The following is a 16,259-nucleotide window of genomic DNA, read 5'->3' as shown; positions in this document are numbered from 1 at the left end:
GGTGGTAAAACCAGTACAAAAACTCAAATGAACCCTGTCAGAGGCTCATATGGTGACTGTCATATAGATGTTCCTTAACTACTCCTGGTCCACTTCAATATTTGGACGTTCAGACATGATCTCAACCGACTGCTTTACAGTGGTTTACAGAATCATGCAGTGTTTGGACTCAGAATGAGGGTAAAGTCACAAATTAACCCTGAATGACTGCTCTCAGTGAGTGTCAGTGATTCAACCAAGAGACAAATGTAAGCTGTGGCTGGTGATATGCATCATAGCATCCCAAAAGTGTTAAAAATATGTGGTATATGTGGACATCGTGTTTATCTGGAGGCATATCTGTTAGAGTCATTTGGCCAAGGGTGTGTGTGGATCTTTTGTTCAGTGTGAAAGGAGTAAAGTAATGTGCAGGATGAAAAAAAAGAAGATAGAGAGCTGGAGATAGAAAGAGCAAAAAGCAGAAATAGAAATACAGAAAGAGGAGTTTTTAACACGTCATACTGCATACTGAGGAAAAAAAAACACCATCTATTGCTAATATTAGCAACATTTTCATCCGAATCTGCCACTTAAAGCCTTATAATCAAGACCGTTTCCAGCTGACCTTTACCTTGACATTTCTGACAAGCGTGAGACTCCTAGAATAAAGCTGTTAAAGTTGACGTTTTCCTGAGCTTTTACAGACGCTGACATGCTCATAAACACTGTCTAAAATTCAGTAAAGAGTTGCAGTTTAAAAACTTGTTAAAACCACAAAACAACTTTACGACTGCAGAGATCTGGCTACTGGGAGTCATTTAGAAACCTGAGAAGAATAAAAGCAGAGGAAAAATCACTGTTGGACCAGGGATATGAATGAACAGCTTACAAATAAAAAACACATTGGAAAAAGCACATTTATATTGTCATTAATATCAAAGTGGCATTAGTTTGAGCTGAAAAGTGTACATTTTAGTTTTTAATCATCAATGCAGAATAAACTTAGACAGGTTTAATACTTTCCGTGGACCAGAAGAATTTTTTAGGGCTTCAAACTATGCATATATTTACTCAGTCAGACTATGTTAGGCAGCCAGTTAACATTCAGGTTCTGCTTTGTCCTCTGCTGACCTTCATTCTGTGATAAATTGCTTTTTAAATGCAGTGAAAAATGATTGAGTGCTGAATAAGTAGGAGATAATGTACAGCAAACCAGTCATTATTGTGAAATGACTGAATCCAGACTCTTTATTTCAGGGGTGTTAACTAAAGAAATCAATAATTCAACATATAAAAACATTGATTTAAAAGTACTTTATTGATTTTAATGGGATCTCCAGAGTCTATGATAAAAACTTACCACAGAATGTCACTGACCAAGAAAATGTGTAACAATGAAATATTCAGAGAAGTGATGTATTAAATCTATATGCCTCTGTGTGTGTCCAGTGTGCAAAGAGGCAAAGGCTGATCTGGCCTTCCTGGTCGACGGCTCCTGGTCCATTGGAGACGACAACTTCATGAAGATCACACGTTTCCTCTATAGCACTATGGGCTCGCTAGATTTGATTGGACCTGATGGCACCCAGGTAAGTCATGTGACCTTACTAATGCTCCTGTGGGACGACAGAGGATCAACAGATGGAGTGGGTTGTCAGGGATGATAGGGTTGTAAACAGGACTGATAATGATGTTTCTATTATTACCCCACCCCCCGAAGGGGAGGCAAGGGGTATTGTTTTTGGTTTGGTTTGTTTGTTTGTTTTTTTGTGCGTTAACACTCTAGCAGCAAAACTACTGGTTGAATTCATACCAAATTTGGTTTATAGATTACCAGTGACCCAGAATAGGTCTCATTACATTTTGGGAAAAGTAGGTCAAAGGTAAAAATTTTATGAATTTTTAAATTTTATTTTTTTTTCCCATTTACTTATAATGGGCAAAATTTCAAATTTCTGTAGCTGCAAAATTAATGGTTGAATTCATACCAAATTTGATTTATAGGTTGCCAGTGACCCAGAATACATGTCATTACATTTTGGGAAAAGTAGGTCTGTTTCAGTTTTTTTTATGGATGTTTTAAATCTTTTTTTCCCCCATTTACTTATAATGGGTGAAATTTCAAATGTCTGTGGCAGCAAAGCTATTGGGTGAATTCATACCAAATTGAGTTTATACATTGCCAGTGACCCACAATAGATTTCATTACATCTTGGGGAAATGTAGGTCAAAGTTAAAATTTTTAATGAATTTTTAAAATCATTTTTCTTCTCCCATTTACGTAAAATGGGCAAAATTTCAAATGTCTATAAAAACATTAATTTTGTTTCAATTTACTCCACACTTGGCACACATATAAAGGCAGTTGATATTCTGACATCACTACATGCATAGACATGATGATATCAGCTGAATCTATGCCAAAATAAGTTATAATATGTGCGAGGGGCGGGGTTTGTTGTGCCTGGCACCACTTGTTATGTTAAGTTGTTGGGTTGAAATATACCTTGTATATTTTATTCTTTCTTTGCATTTTCAATCAATCAGCCAAATTTTACATATATATAGTGCCACTTCATAACAAAAGTTATCTCAGGACACTTTATATGTATGGTGTGTGATGATGCGTGTAGACATTCATGTACAGTCGAGCAGTAGTTTACAGATGTTTACAGAAATGTACATGATAAATTTAGAGAGAAATCTATGTGAAATATTTTGCTAGATTCAAAACTGATCATATCAATGGTAGGTTGTTACCTACCATTTGTTGGCTTTTAAACTCATTTTTCATTGTTAAACTTTCTTGCTGCAAAATCATTATTTGTATGAAAATTACACATTAGCAAATTACACCGAAGCAATTCTATGTACTTCAATGTGTAAACCCTGATCTTCCTTGCACTACGTAGCCATTTTTGGTTAAAATCTCCTCCACTGATGTTTGTTAAGAGGAAACTCAGGCCTGTACTCCAGTATAATATGTAGTAATGATTAAAGGTTCAGTGTGTAACAATAATCTACATCTAACAGTGAAATTGCAGATGTGAGCTGAATACCCCTCACATCACCATCACCAGCGGCCAAAAAACACAAAAGGCATCTTCTATAGCCAGTGTTTGTTGTATGCCTTCTGTGCTTTTTTAATTTAAGAGATATTAACTCCAGTCCACATTCAAACATGGCCAGTGATAGTAATTCATCTTAAAACTGAACAGTACTCACTGTAAAACAGAAAAAAACTGCTCTTAGCTACTGAACAAAACATGATGGCAGAACTATGGACTATTTGCTCCAATGAAACCATAGTCATGAATATTATATGCATTGTCTTCAATTAGATCCCACTAAATTTTATATATTGTGGCTTTAAATGCTATTTGAAGAAGATGATGACAGTAATATACTGTAGAATGCAGTATTACATTAGCTTAAGTGTTATACTGTGAAATTTGGCCAGTTTAGTATTCATCTGGTATCTTTGGAAACTGGAAATTTGCAGATCTGTCAGATAGTACATATTACTTTTGGTCAGAGGCGTATGCCATTTTGAACACAGCATGAAAATGTCTGACCCCCTAGAGTGGAAACTGAAGAATAAAACAATAATGATGAAGTATGGTCTGAGTTATGTTACAGTGAGTGTCTTCAGGGTGCTGCTATTCACATTTAGGAGTCCTGGAGGTTCCTGTGTCTCGTCTTAATGTCTGTGTCTCTAGAAAATTATTGTATATAGATATTTCTACGGAACTATAAATTACCCTGAAGAAATACAAATGTGCCTAAGGCTTTAAATTCCTGTTCACTCTTTGCAATTTGTTCTCTTTGTTATAGCATATTCCCTCTGAATTATGCATGCTCATGGAAAGTGCAACATAGAGCAGATGCTGGGGATCCTGCCAAAAGCAGCCACACTAAAAACCATGTAATAATGATGAAATAAAGAAATTGTATATCATAGTGAAATTTGTGGGTAAAATGTCCATTCACACAGGAGAGTGGGCTGAGTGGGCTTAAAAATACATGTTTTATGTGATCATCTGATGGTAGGAAACCATGTTTTCTGAGTTTTCTGCTCGGCAAAGCACAATGCATGCACACATGCAGTAATTATAAATTATAAATATCATTATTTCCTTCCAAAATTATCTAAAATCAGACTTCATGCACTCCAGTAATGAAATAATGGAGACAGGATGCTGAGTAACGACAGGGTGGAGGCCGATTCGATTTGATGGTTTACTGCCGCTCGGTTCTATGTTGGTTACTATGTTATGGTTCAGACAGAAATCTGCACTATGGGCAAAAAAAAATCATAGTTTACATCTATTACCTGTTTGGTTTTGTTTTCATCTCTGATCCGTGTTGGTTTGACTCATTATTTATTTCAGGAAGATCACTGCTGTTGGCATTAATTTATTTTGTCAGGATGCTTCGGAGCAGGATTTCCCCTAATTTTGTTTAGTCGTCTCATGAGAAATCAGCTTGACCCCTACCTTATATCTATAGAAAAGTTTAGACAAGTGAGAACAAACTTTAAACCCCTGGTGAGTTTATCTGTACTATGTGGAAAGACTTTGCTGCTGAGTAGTTTTCAATCAGCTCTGCTCATTTGCTCACACTGTGATTCGTGCCTGAAAACATTATTTTTCTAGCAGGAGTGGTAGTCCTAATAAGTTGAGCCTAGATTCTTACACCTGAAATAAATGCCACGTGGTTCGACTGCTTGGATTTAGGAATAAAATGCGATTAAATACAGTATCAGTTTAATTGTCAGAATGAGTGCAGTGCCTTACTTTGACAGAATGGTGACCATTACCAGTGTTTATCATGTATGGGGTTCATCAATAGCATTGCCTGGCTGTGACTCGGGGCAGTTCACCAACGTAATGAACTAATTTCTCTGCTCCTTGACTGCGTGCCCCCCACTATGTCAGAAGAGCTCTGCTGGTTCATTTGTCACACTGAGGTGCTTGCTAACCCCTTCCTTTCATTTGTGTAATGTCTGCTGTTAAGCAGTTTGCTACCCTCGCCGTGCCCCATAGCCTTCTGGCAGTATGCTACCAAAAGCAAAACATGGACCGTAATGTGAGAGAGTTGGCTGTAAAGTAAAGTCAAAGTTGGCTGGTAACTGTAGGCCACCCGGAGCCAACAACAGCACCATTAGCAGTCTGGAGGTAATGATAGTTGTTCGCCCCTCTTAGGGTAAGGCAATTAGATTGATTATAGGTCTGATTTCAGATTTGGATATATATATTCTCTTCAGTGTGTTTTCACCTAGAGACTTCCACGATGTATGACTATTCCTATTTGACATAATGAGCATTCATGAAAAATATCAGGACCACCATTACTTACCAGGTGAAAAAAGTGGAAACTCTGACCTCTTTCTGCTTCCAGTTAGTACACCCAAAAATGAAAAACTAAGCCTTTGGCGTCCTGTGTGACTTTTTTTTTTTTTTTTTAATTAAATGTAGATTCCTATTTGTGTGGACCCTCCAGACTCCTCCAAATCTTACAATGACATGGCCTTACTCTTATTAAAGTTGTATACAGGTCTACAGTTATCACTGAAATTAACTTTTAATTTCACAAACTCAACTTCATACTGCACACACCTTAAAGGGAAAGTAAGACAAGCTTTCAGCAGTGCAATATTAAAGCATGTGAAAGAACAATACGCTTTACTTTTTCTTGAGTTTTTTAAGCTCACCTTACCCATAAAATCCACAGTATTTCCTCCAACAAAACAAAGCAGCCTCTGTTTGATATTGCTGGCACTGCTCAGAGTGAATGCAAAAAAATGGTAGGTGATAATGAGATGTATTATTAGATTTTTGGACCCAAAGAACAGTCATCTGGGTTTGTGGCAGTTATATAATGCCACATTAGCTGCTTAGAATATTTTGGCTTCTTGCTTTTTTGTTTGGCAGAAACTCAAAAAACCTTTATGCATAAAACTTAGCCAAAGATTTTAGTCATGTGACGAGCATCAGCTAGTTTCTCTTTGCAGGTTTGACAGATGAGAGATCTAAGGAAAGCGAATATGAAGAAAGTGTTTTTATTCTCCTGTGACATGTGAGTTGAACTTCTTTCTGTCTGTCTATCTTTTCGCCGCTCCAGGTGGCCATTGCTCAGTTCAGCGACGATGCTCGGACAGAATTCCAGCTGAGTTCCCATGGCAACAAAGAAGCACTGCTGGAGGCGATTCAGAAGATCAGATACAAGGGAGGAAACACCAAGACAGGTCAGACCAGGAGGAGTAATGACTGCATATTAGTTGGGTTAATGAATGTAGTAGTAGTCATAGTTCCTGATAAAAAATAGATGCGATGGAGTTTTTCTTGTCATTATAAGACTTGGCTACAATGTGTCAGTGTTTTTACCCTGTGAGATTTTTCTGCTATTATAGAGAGAAAAAATACATCAATGGGAAGACCCTTGGCTACACAATGACACCAATATGGAGGTATTTTAAAACCAAGATGCCTATGTTTGCAAGCTACTTTTAAAATGACAAAGGCAAAATTATGCACCTATATAATTTTCAGGTTATAAAAACAAAAAAAAAAGTATACTCAAATGTTTTGTTCAGATTTTTCAGTTTTTTTTAAGAACTTTAAAATTATGACCATTATTTTAAGGTGACAATATCCTAAATATAAATAAAATGCATAAATATATTTTTGTTTACACATACTTTACAGTATAATAGTTGTGTTCTGTATAACTGCATGAACCCCTATGACACAATATAATTCAATACATTTTTGGTTAGTGTCTAAAGCGGGGTACACACATAAGGATTTTCAAAATCTGAAGAGATTTTTTATCTGTTACAGACCCCACACATGAAGAAAAAAAAATCAGGCATTGAACAGCTTTGATCATACTGTGTGTGGTATGTGCAGATAATCTCAACACAGCACATCACACACATAACTATTCTGTCAAACCACTGATCTGCAATCTAGTCCTCCAAGCCAGAAATCTTGCATGATCAAACGTGATCTAACAAAAACGAAGACGAAACATAGCAACAACAGGAAAACACAACACGCAACATGTCATTTCAGTTGTGGTACGACTTGGTGGAGACATTGAATAGACATTCTCGGACTTCCCACAGCTCCAGAAGCTGGTCCTCCATTTCTGAGGTCCACCAAACTTTATGTTCTAGTCAGCCATGCTTGTTTTTATTTACGCCTGCTTCCTTGTTCCTCAGTCAGTTCGCTTCTTGATTGGCTACATTCTGTTCTACATCACAATTCACAGAGTCATGACTCGGGAGTCGTCGGCTTTCCCCACACACATGAAGATTTTTGGTCATAAATATTTAACACGTTCAATATTTTTGAACGTTTTGGAGCCAGTTATCGGGAAAAATTCACACACCTCAGACCACAGGATAATCTTATAGGATAATCTTATAAAACATAAGATAATCTGGCGTTTGCCGTCCTTGGTCAGGAAGGGGAAAATCAGGACAAAAACAGCCCTATTACCTTTATGTATGTACCCCGGTTTACTCTGATGACTTGTACTTAATGGAGTCATCTAGGGTTGCAGAGTGTGGACAGTATCTGCTGGTAGGGAGCCTCAAACAGGGTTTCAAATGATCATCAGTCATGATGGAACAGTATTTGGACTTAATGATCTTCATGCGGGAAAAATAACTGTATAATGTGATTTGAGTTCCCTCACCTTTCTATTTCTCTGTTCACTTTTTGGAGAGAAGTCTGTCATAGTTTTTATGAACAGTTTTACACTTTCCTTCTTTGAAGTAGCAATGATAGATTGACAGATCAGACAAATGCAGTTTGAATACGACATGACGGGAAAAAGTCCTCCTCCCATTCCACATGGATGTGGAAGTTTTAGGTTTCTTACTCGGTCTTGCTCTCCTGCTCATTTTTATACCTCTTACATTAGTAGATATAAATTATATGCCTAATTAGATCACTTAGCTTCCTGGGGTTTTGCCATAGTTCAAGTGGTTGACCTTACATTTGACATTTGGTTGGTGATTGTGTGTTAGAAGAGCAATTAACATATTTGGCCACCCCTGTTTTAAAGTGTAATACTCCTGATGTCCACTGGGTTGTGGCTTCCATAGACAGCCCTAAAATGCAAGTCTTGGTAAAAAAAAAAAAAAAACCAATTACATCTACATTTTTACTAGGAATCATTTTGGTGTCATTTGTTCTATTTGCACTCTGTTATAAGCACTTTGGTTGTTCATCATTAAATTATTGCTCCATCAATCAGTCTGTTAATAAATGGTGCTGAGAGGACCATAAACTTTGTTAAACAAGTTATGGATGTCATTTACAGTTTTACCATGTCAGTGAACAAATGTTTAGCATAATTCATTGATGACCTGTCACACTCCTGCAGCTCCACCCCTCTTGTCCAAATATAGTCACTTCTGGCTCCAAACAAATCCAACACGACAGCCAAAACACAAATCCAGGCTTCAGAAACCAAAGTGTGATGTCACAGTACCTCTGTCTATTTCTTACATACAGTCTTTGCAACATACCAAGCTAGACACTAGGCAGATTTGGTTGAGCGTTTGTTATCTGATACTTGCATAACTGAACTTGCATGTTGATGGTGATAAATGCTCGCTTAAAATAGGTTGAGTGCCAGTGTAAATATGACACTTTACAAATAGAATTGCGTCATGTTTTTAAAATAAGCCCATGTATCGTAATTCTTTATCAGTCATCAGATTTGTCAGTCAGTACTTATTTCATGCTTTTTAACCAGCAGGAGTTTGTGTTATTTGTTGTGAAATAAGAGTAAGAGTATCATATCAGTAGTGATGTTCATATAGCAGAAAGGAAATTATGACTCACTTGTGGAAATAGTTCATCACGTTTTTCTTCAACATCTCTTCTAGCTCTTAAAAATATTGGTCCAAAATTATGCAAAGATGCTGAGTTTTTAGTCAGATACTAACAAACCCTCCTCCACAAAATGAAAATCCCTCTACAAACTTAGCAAAAGCACTGGGATTAATATCTTCTTTAACATTAACACAAACAGTCATATTATTATAGGTAAAATTAGTTTGCCAGCCTCTATTTCTAAGGAGAGGGATAAACTTTAAGTCTCACATAGAGTGTGAGTGTTTTTAATATTTAGACACACACAACTGAGTTAACTCTAATTCCTAAAAAAAATTATGATGTGATACAACCAACAGCCCCAAAATTACTGGGATTAATTACAATTAAACTTTTTGTTGCTGCTGTTTCCAAAGTCAAAAGTAATTGCTTCTATCTCTTAACACCCATTTAAATTGTCAACAGAGATGGATGGAATCAAACTCTGGTCCAGGAGGCAAAATGAGCACTTTGCTTTGTCATCTGAAAGCATCCAGCTGTGTCCATGCACAGAAGCTGAATGTCAGTAACTTCAATGCGTTAATGTGGCTTTACAGGTGATTGTTCTGGGCACTTGAACTCTGAAATATCTGAGTGATTGCTCTGTGTCTGATCAGGGTAATTGTGTCCTTGAGCTTTGCTATAGGCTCATGACACTATCATCTCCGCTCTTTTATCCACTTATCTTTCACCTGCCCCGTTTTACCCCTCTTTATCTCCGTTATTCTTTCGCCAATCCCATTCTCTCACCTTCTGTCTGATTCTTTTCTCTCCTTTTGCCCTCTAATCTTTTTTTTTTACCTCTCAGCCTCACTGTCTTCTGTTATCTCCCTTCTTTCCCTTTTAGCTCCTTTTTCTTACTTGTCTTTTTTCCTCCGTCTATTTACACCACATCTCCCCAAACTCTACTGTACTGTAGAGTACACCTGAAACAGGTGGCGTTTTACATCACAGGGTTGTGTGTGTATGTGTGTATAACTACGTGTCTACAGCAGAACCGAAATAAACCATGAAATTTCATTTTTACCACACAAAGAGAAGGATGAGCAGGCAGCTTTCACAGTGCTCAGTTACTACTCACAGACTCCCGGTATCCGTCTCCCTCCTGTATCTTTTCGTGTCTCACCCACACATAGATGCACACAGAAAACCTTCAGCTTAGAATTAATCTTCCTCTGTAGCTCGAGACATAAAACCTGCTGGTACACACAGTGCCCTTTTTCCACTAAAGAATCCCCTCAGTTAGTTCTTTTTTTGTGGATTTTTCTAAATAAATAATAATTCTTTTTTAATACTTGAAATCAGGTTGGAGGTTATTTCTCTGTATTTATTTAACGAGGCCTTTTAAACATTAGTAAGTAATTAATGCCCATTCTGTTTATAATATAAAACTAAAAAAAAAAAAAAAAAAGCCTAAACCTCATTACACGCTACTGGTTGACTAAATAATACACCACAACCCTCTCCAAGGTTTAACATTACCACACTTTGCATAACTTTTATTCTCTTTCCAAAACCAAACTATTCCTTTTTTCTATCATAAAACCTCAAACTCTCCTCAGAGGCTCCATAAGGGCCCCTCACTGTATCTAAATCCCCTTAAGCCCTCAAATAAAAGACAGCAGTTTCCTGCCTCTTTAACCCTTGGCCTCTGGCAGTTTCATCTATGTTGAAGCAACAGTGAACCAACAAGAAACCCCACAGTTTTAATGCCTTTTTTTGTCTTTATTGAAAATGGGTAATATGGTGCAGTATGTCTTACAACCCCTCAGGTAAAGTCGACACATTGTGTGCATTTCAAGATGTACTAAAAACTGTAAATGGAAAGTTTCAAGGCCTGTGTATATGGTGTTCTCTTGACTATTCATTTGGAGAAACTTTGCACTTACCCCATTGTGTTCAGCAGCATGAGTGCTGAACATATGGGTGCCCGGAGCACAACAGCTTTGCAGTGCCTTCTCACCAAAAAACAAACAAAAAAACACAAACCTAACAACACACAAATTACAACACTGACAAGAGCCATGTTACTACACATTGAGCACTTTGACTTTTGACATTTAAACCATACTTGTCTATTTATAATTAGCATATTGTCCACTTTTATCCTTTGAAATACAATGCAGTTTTAATGGTAGTGGAGAGCTCTGAGTGTATATTTGCACTTTTGAATACTTATTCCAACACTACACCATTGCCCACAAAGTTGGAATAAAATATTTGTACCCATTCTCATGAAATGATTGTGACACTCTGATTTATTCTTGATAGATAAAATGTAACTGGGACTTGGTATGTAATCATTTAATGTGGTCAGAGGTGAGTACTACTATGTCTAAATAGGAATTTAAAAAAGGAATGTATCTGAAAACAAAATTATTCCAGCTTTATGGGCAACAGTGCATTTAATCAAACCATGAAAATGTTTGACAGATTCCATCCGTTCAGTTGATTTTAGTACAATGACAGATTGATATAACATAGTATTACTGATACATTAATGTATAACCATTATGTGACCTCATTCGTCATTCCTTCTCTGTCTCTTATTCAGACTGGAAGCTGCTTTATAATGATTAACACACACTGCATTAGAAATCACCCAATTTTCATTTCACAAACGTGACCTGTCAGTATCTCTCTTGAGAGCTCTCAACAAGTCATGTGCTCGAGTCCCAGTAAAAGTCAAAAGTCAAATGAATACTGAGTGTCAAGTCAGGTCTTTCATCAGTGTTTGTCAAGTAAACCTCAAGTCCTATAAATTGTGATTTAGTCTATCTTAATTCAAGGGATGTGACCCCAAGTCCCTCAACTTTGGTGATATCCATACCTGGGTTATATATAGGTTGTCTTTACCATGATACTGGAAAGTCTCAGAGTATCTGTCTGTCTGTCTGTGTATCTGTGCGGTTCTGAGAAATTGAGACGTTTTTAACAGGCCAATTTGGTACCTAGAGTTGAGGAATAGTCCCATCTCGACATTAAATATCTTTTATCTTTAAAATTCCCTTTGTTAAAGCCAGGAGGGACTGATTTAATACACATTGCTAATCAGTTGCCATGGGGAGGGACAGGAAGCAGCCTTGCATGTTAGGGTTACATCACGTCTGGGAAAGACCTGACTGCTGCAGTTTGTCATACTTATTTCTGGTCAAGGAAGAGACTAGCGAAAACGGCAAGTTAATAGGACCAATATTTTGGGAGATATTAGTAATTTTGGAATACAGTAGCCTTACAATCACGTTGCTAGGCCCATGATGGTTGACGGGAGCCGCAGTACCATGTTGCATGATGGGAAATGAAGTTAAAAACAGGAACAACACTTTTACTAACTTCAGTCCATAGACATCTGTATTAATACATTATTGTCATTTAAATTTTAAAGAATGACATGCCAAACTGTTTTTATGTCAGTACTTACAAAATATAAATATATAGCATAAAAACTACCACATCTAGAACCAGAGGTTCTCTAGGTCAACGCGCTAGTTAATTTATAATGGCAAAGCCTTCTGACAGAAAAGCTTTCTAACACATACTTAAAATTGCTGAGAAAAGGTCTATTTGGCCCCAAACCATGACATTTATCCCCAAATCTAAAGGCTATATTAAAAAACAAACTGACCAAAAAAAAAATTATAAAAATAAATTGCAATTGACAGGTTTGAGAGCCACTTGTGTCTCCCACACAAGCATCCAGTGATGTTAATAACCATCTAAAACAGGACTGGGATCAGGAGTCAAGAACTATCTGAAGGACAGCATTCTTTTAGGAAGATACTTTAAGGTTTGGAAATTAACAGCTAGCCGAGCATATTGTTTGCCAGTGAAAATGTATTATACAAATGCATTTTTAGAACAACTTGAAAAACCAGTGCCTACTCACTAATAATAAACTGACAGATAACTGATTTAATACCTTTAGATCCCACAGGTCTCAGATATTCAGAGTCAGTAAATGATTCAAAATTATTACATCTCATTTGTTTTTGATTACTTCAATATATGATGAAAAAAAAGCTGAATATACTAAACACCAGAAGGCATTTTTCCATCTCACGGTTTATCATTTTCTTAATTTTACACAGATGAAAAGCTTTAATATGTTGGATATTGATTTACAGTGTCCTATGATAGATCTAAAATGAAATGAAACCGTGTATGTCCACGAAAAACTTTTTATTGCTTGTAATGGTCATCGTGCCTACTGCATTTCATTTAAAATTTGTAGAATTTATGTCATTTTATCACGATGATTATGATATTGATCGTCACTGTCAGTGTGTGATGTGTGGAATGGTAACTTCAGCTCTGCATCCACCATAGAAGACAGAGACTGAGAACGCTTCATATCTGCAGACGTCTGTGGAACTCCGCTGCTCATACTACTCTTATTCTTCCTCATACTCTTCTATAACTTATAGTAAATGGTGCTGTCTGTACATTCTATAGTATGCGTTTCCACTTTTACTAGCCTTTAGTTTTTGAGTGTAAGGGAAGAGCATGCTTAGGATTTCAATGTGCTGAGGCTGATATCCTGGGATTTGGCTTTTTTATTATGCATTTATTCATTAAAGTATTAGCAAGCCTCTGACCTGCTTGGTGAATGATTGATTTAATGTAGCTGCTTGTGTAATAGTCTTTATCCCGAATGTACATTATATATGAGTTGCTGTGAGTGAGTTCACGATGGATTTTTATGCTCAACATGAACATTTCTGTTAATCCCTGATCTGCTTTGACTCTACTATTATTCAGGTGAAGGACTGATGTTAATGTGTTTGTGATGTGCTTTTCTCTGTACATGCGTACCTTAGATATGAATAATTCTGAGGTGAGGGTTTGATCTGGCAGTGGTTCCACTTGTACTTCTTAACTTTTAACATTGTTTCGCTCAGGCTTTTTTGGTGATATACTGTAGTGTACTTCAGTGGTCAGTCTTACTTCTTGCTGCCAGAGACCATCAGTCACTTTTATACTTTCAGGAGGTTTTTATGAGCGTGGCAATGAACGTATGAATATCCTGTGAATGGCTTTTATGGCTGTAAAAGCCAGTGAAGTCCATTCAGAAGTCATTGTATATTTTCAATAATACCTCTGATGGTTCTGAATTTTTTTTTTTTCTTGAGAACTTGATGTAACTTTTCAAAGCTTAGAAGCTCTATCTGTTCTTAATAACACTAAAGGAATATTACTCCTTCTAGTCACGTAGATGTCACTTGAACCATCAAGAACGAGAACACAGGAATATCATTAGAAGCAACAACAGTCGGATTTTAGACATTTTTGTTTGTGCCTGAGAAAACTGGTAAACTGTTGTGAAATCAGAGGTCCGATGCAAACACAAAGTGACAGAGTGCTGATTGATGACAGTTTTCCGAACCCACTAACACATCTCGCTTCTGTCTTCTGCTCTTTTTGCACCTGTTTTCTGTCTTATGTCGTATTCCTCTCCAGCTCTACCACTCTTCTGCCCTCTTACCTGGCCTCATCCTCCTCCTTTCTCTGCCACCCACTCAGTGCATCTTCTTCTCATTTCCCCCCTCCTCTGCTCCGTCCCGTGTCTCACGTCATGCCTGACTAGCTCCTGTAATTCCAGTCTTGCCCAGTGTGATCAGAGGACAGTGTAGAAACAGATGTATCTCTGGCAGATATCTGACAACACAACACTTTGCTGGGCAGGCACTCGATCATTTGTCATCAGTGACAGCTAAGAACACAAAAAACAAAAAAGGACGAGAAAAAGAACAATAAAAGACAAAAAGAGGATGTGGTTTAGTTAGAAACTAAAGATTATGTAGCACACCTTGCACAAATAGGTCATTTACGTAACGTAGAGTGAGCGTGTCCTCTTCTCCTCCTCTCGTAACAACTCGACATATCCTTGAAACCACAAGAGGAGGAAGGACGGAAGCATTTGAGAGGATTAATGGCAGTGATTGTCCATTTAATTATGAAAAGGTCAGGCAGAGATGAGCACATGAACTGGATGAACTATAAATGCAAATCATGATGGGCAGTATGCAAAGTTTGGCATTAAACTGAAATGGACTACCTGTTAGTGTGGAAATGTGATAGGATTATATATTGTTTTTAATGTGCAAATTGGAAGTATTTGAAGTACTGTAGTGGTCAATTAAAGCTGCAGGAGATGAAATAAGGTGGGAAAACCTTCCCACCATCCCTCTACAGCTCTCTCCTTTTGGTCCAAATCAAAAGACTACCTGACCTGGTATTTTTTTTCCAGTTGCTTTGGAATTGAGGTCACTGTTCCAACCTTCTAACCAAGCAGTAGAGTCATGTCTGACTGAATCTAAACTGTGATCACTAATTGCAGCTGTCAGTCACTTATTTAAACCCTTTCCTGTCTGAAAAAATATATGAATAGCCCAAACCTCCTGTCACAGGGTATATTTTCTACAGCCTGAAAACAGAGACAAAACATAGATACAGAATTCTTGTTTCCTCTCAGACCACTTGAATTATAATATACTCCATGATGCCAAAAAACTATCATGCACTGCAGCTTTAGAGCTGTGAAATACTGCTCTAGACAAGCAATGTTATATATTTGAAAATAATTATGACAATAATAAGTGCAAACCTTCACCAAAAACCAACCTGTCACCTAATGTTCTGTTGGTTTCTCTGTCGATCAACTGGATTACTTCAAAGGTTCAAAAGACAAACCGCTTACATTTTAATTTAAGGTCCATTCAATGACAGGATTGTATGAACATTACATCAAATCTCAATATACTTTTATTTGAATCATACAACTTTTTTATGACATAGGTTAAAATTTTGGTTGTAAACCAAGGTGTCACAAATAAAGTGACTGAATATGAGGAAAATGTTACACAAACTCCATCAAGTGGACTCCCTAATACTTCCTCGGATAGGAATGTTAATTCAACAAAACCCAAAAAACCATGATGCGATGCTGTTTGTAAAATATATTTACATATATTACATATTTACACTGGCCTCTTTAATGTGTTTTGGATGTGAAAAGAAGAGAGAGACAGGAAAGAACAACTCAAGCAAGCAAAGCAAGTCTCACACCATTAGCTGAAAAAAACTGACAATTTGTAGTGATAGTTTCAATAGAGTCATTTACACATAGAACAATTCATGATACACTGAGTACGTTTGATAAATTGGCCAGCCCTTTACTGACTTTATCAGCCCAAGATCTGAAAAAAATATGTGGTTCCTATCTGGGCCTCCATCACTTCTAACACATTCACACAATCCAATAATTCAAACAAACAAGACTACATTTCTACAGTTCAATCCACTGCTGATGTTCTTCCATTGTAATTATGAAAACCAAATATCATTTTAAAACATGACACAATTACCATTTAGTGGCTAGCAGTGGTTAGC

At 37.0% G+C, this 16,259-nt stretch overlaps 1 protein-coding gene across 2 annotated transcripts in view; it reads left to right on the top strand.

Annotated features, from left to right (window-relative positions):
* col14a1a (collagen, type XIV, alpha 1a) overlaps positions 1-16,259 on the top strand; it is a 204,882-nt gene that overhangs the window by 105,913 nt on the left and 82,710 nt on the right. For both annotated transcript variants that reach the window (XM_030157539.1, XM_030157538.1), the window contains exons 26-27: positions 1,429-1,568; positions 6,103-6,226. In XM_030157539.1, coding sequence (XP_030013399.1) covers positions 1,429-1,568; positions 6,103-6,226 — 264 coding nt within the window. The remainder of the gene's footprint in view (positions 1-1,428; positions 1,569-6,102; positions 6,227-16,259) is intronic.

Source organism: Sphaeramia orbicularis, chromosome 16 (genome assembly GCF_902148855.1).
Source record: "Sphaeramia orbicularis chromosome 16, fSphaOr1.1, whole genome shotgun sequence".
NCBI lineage: Eukaryota > Metazoa > Chordata > Actinopteri > Kurtiformes > Apogonidae > Sphaeramia > Sphaeramia orbicularis.
This window is presented reverse-complemented; position numbering and strand designations above follow the sequence as displayed.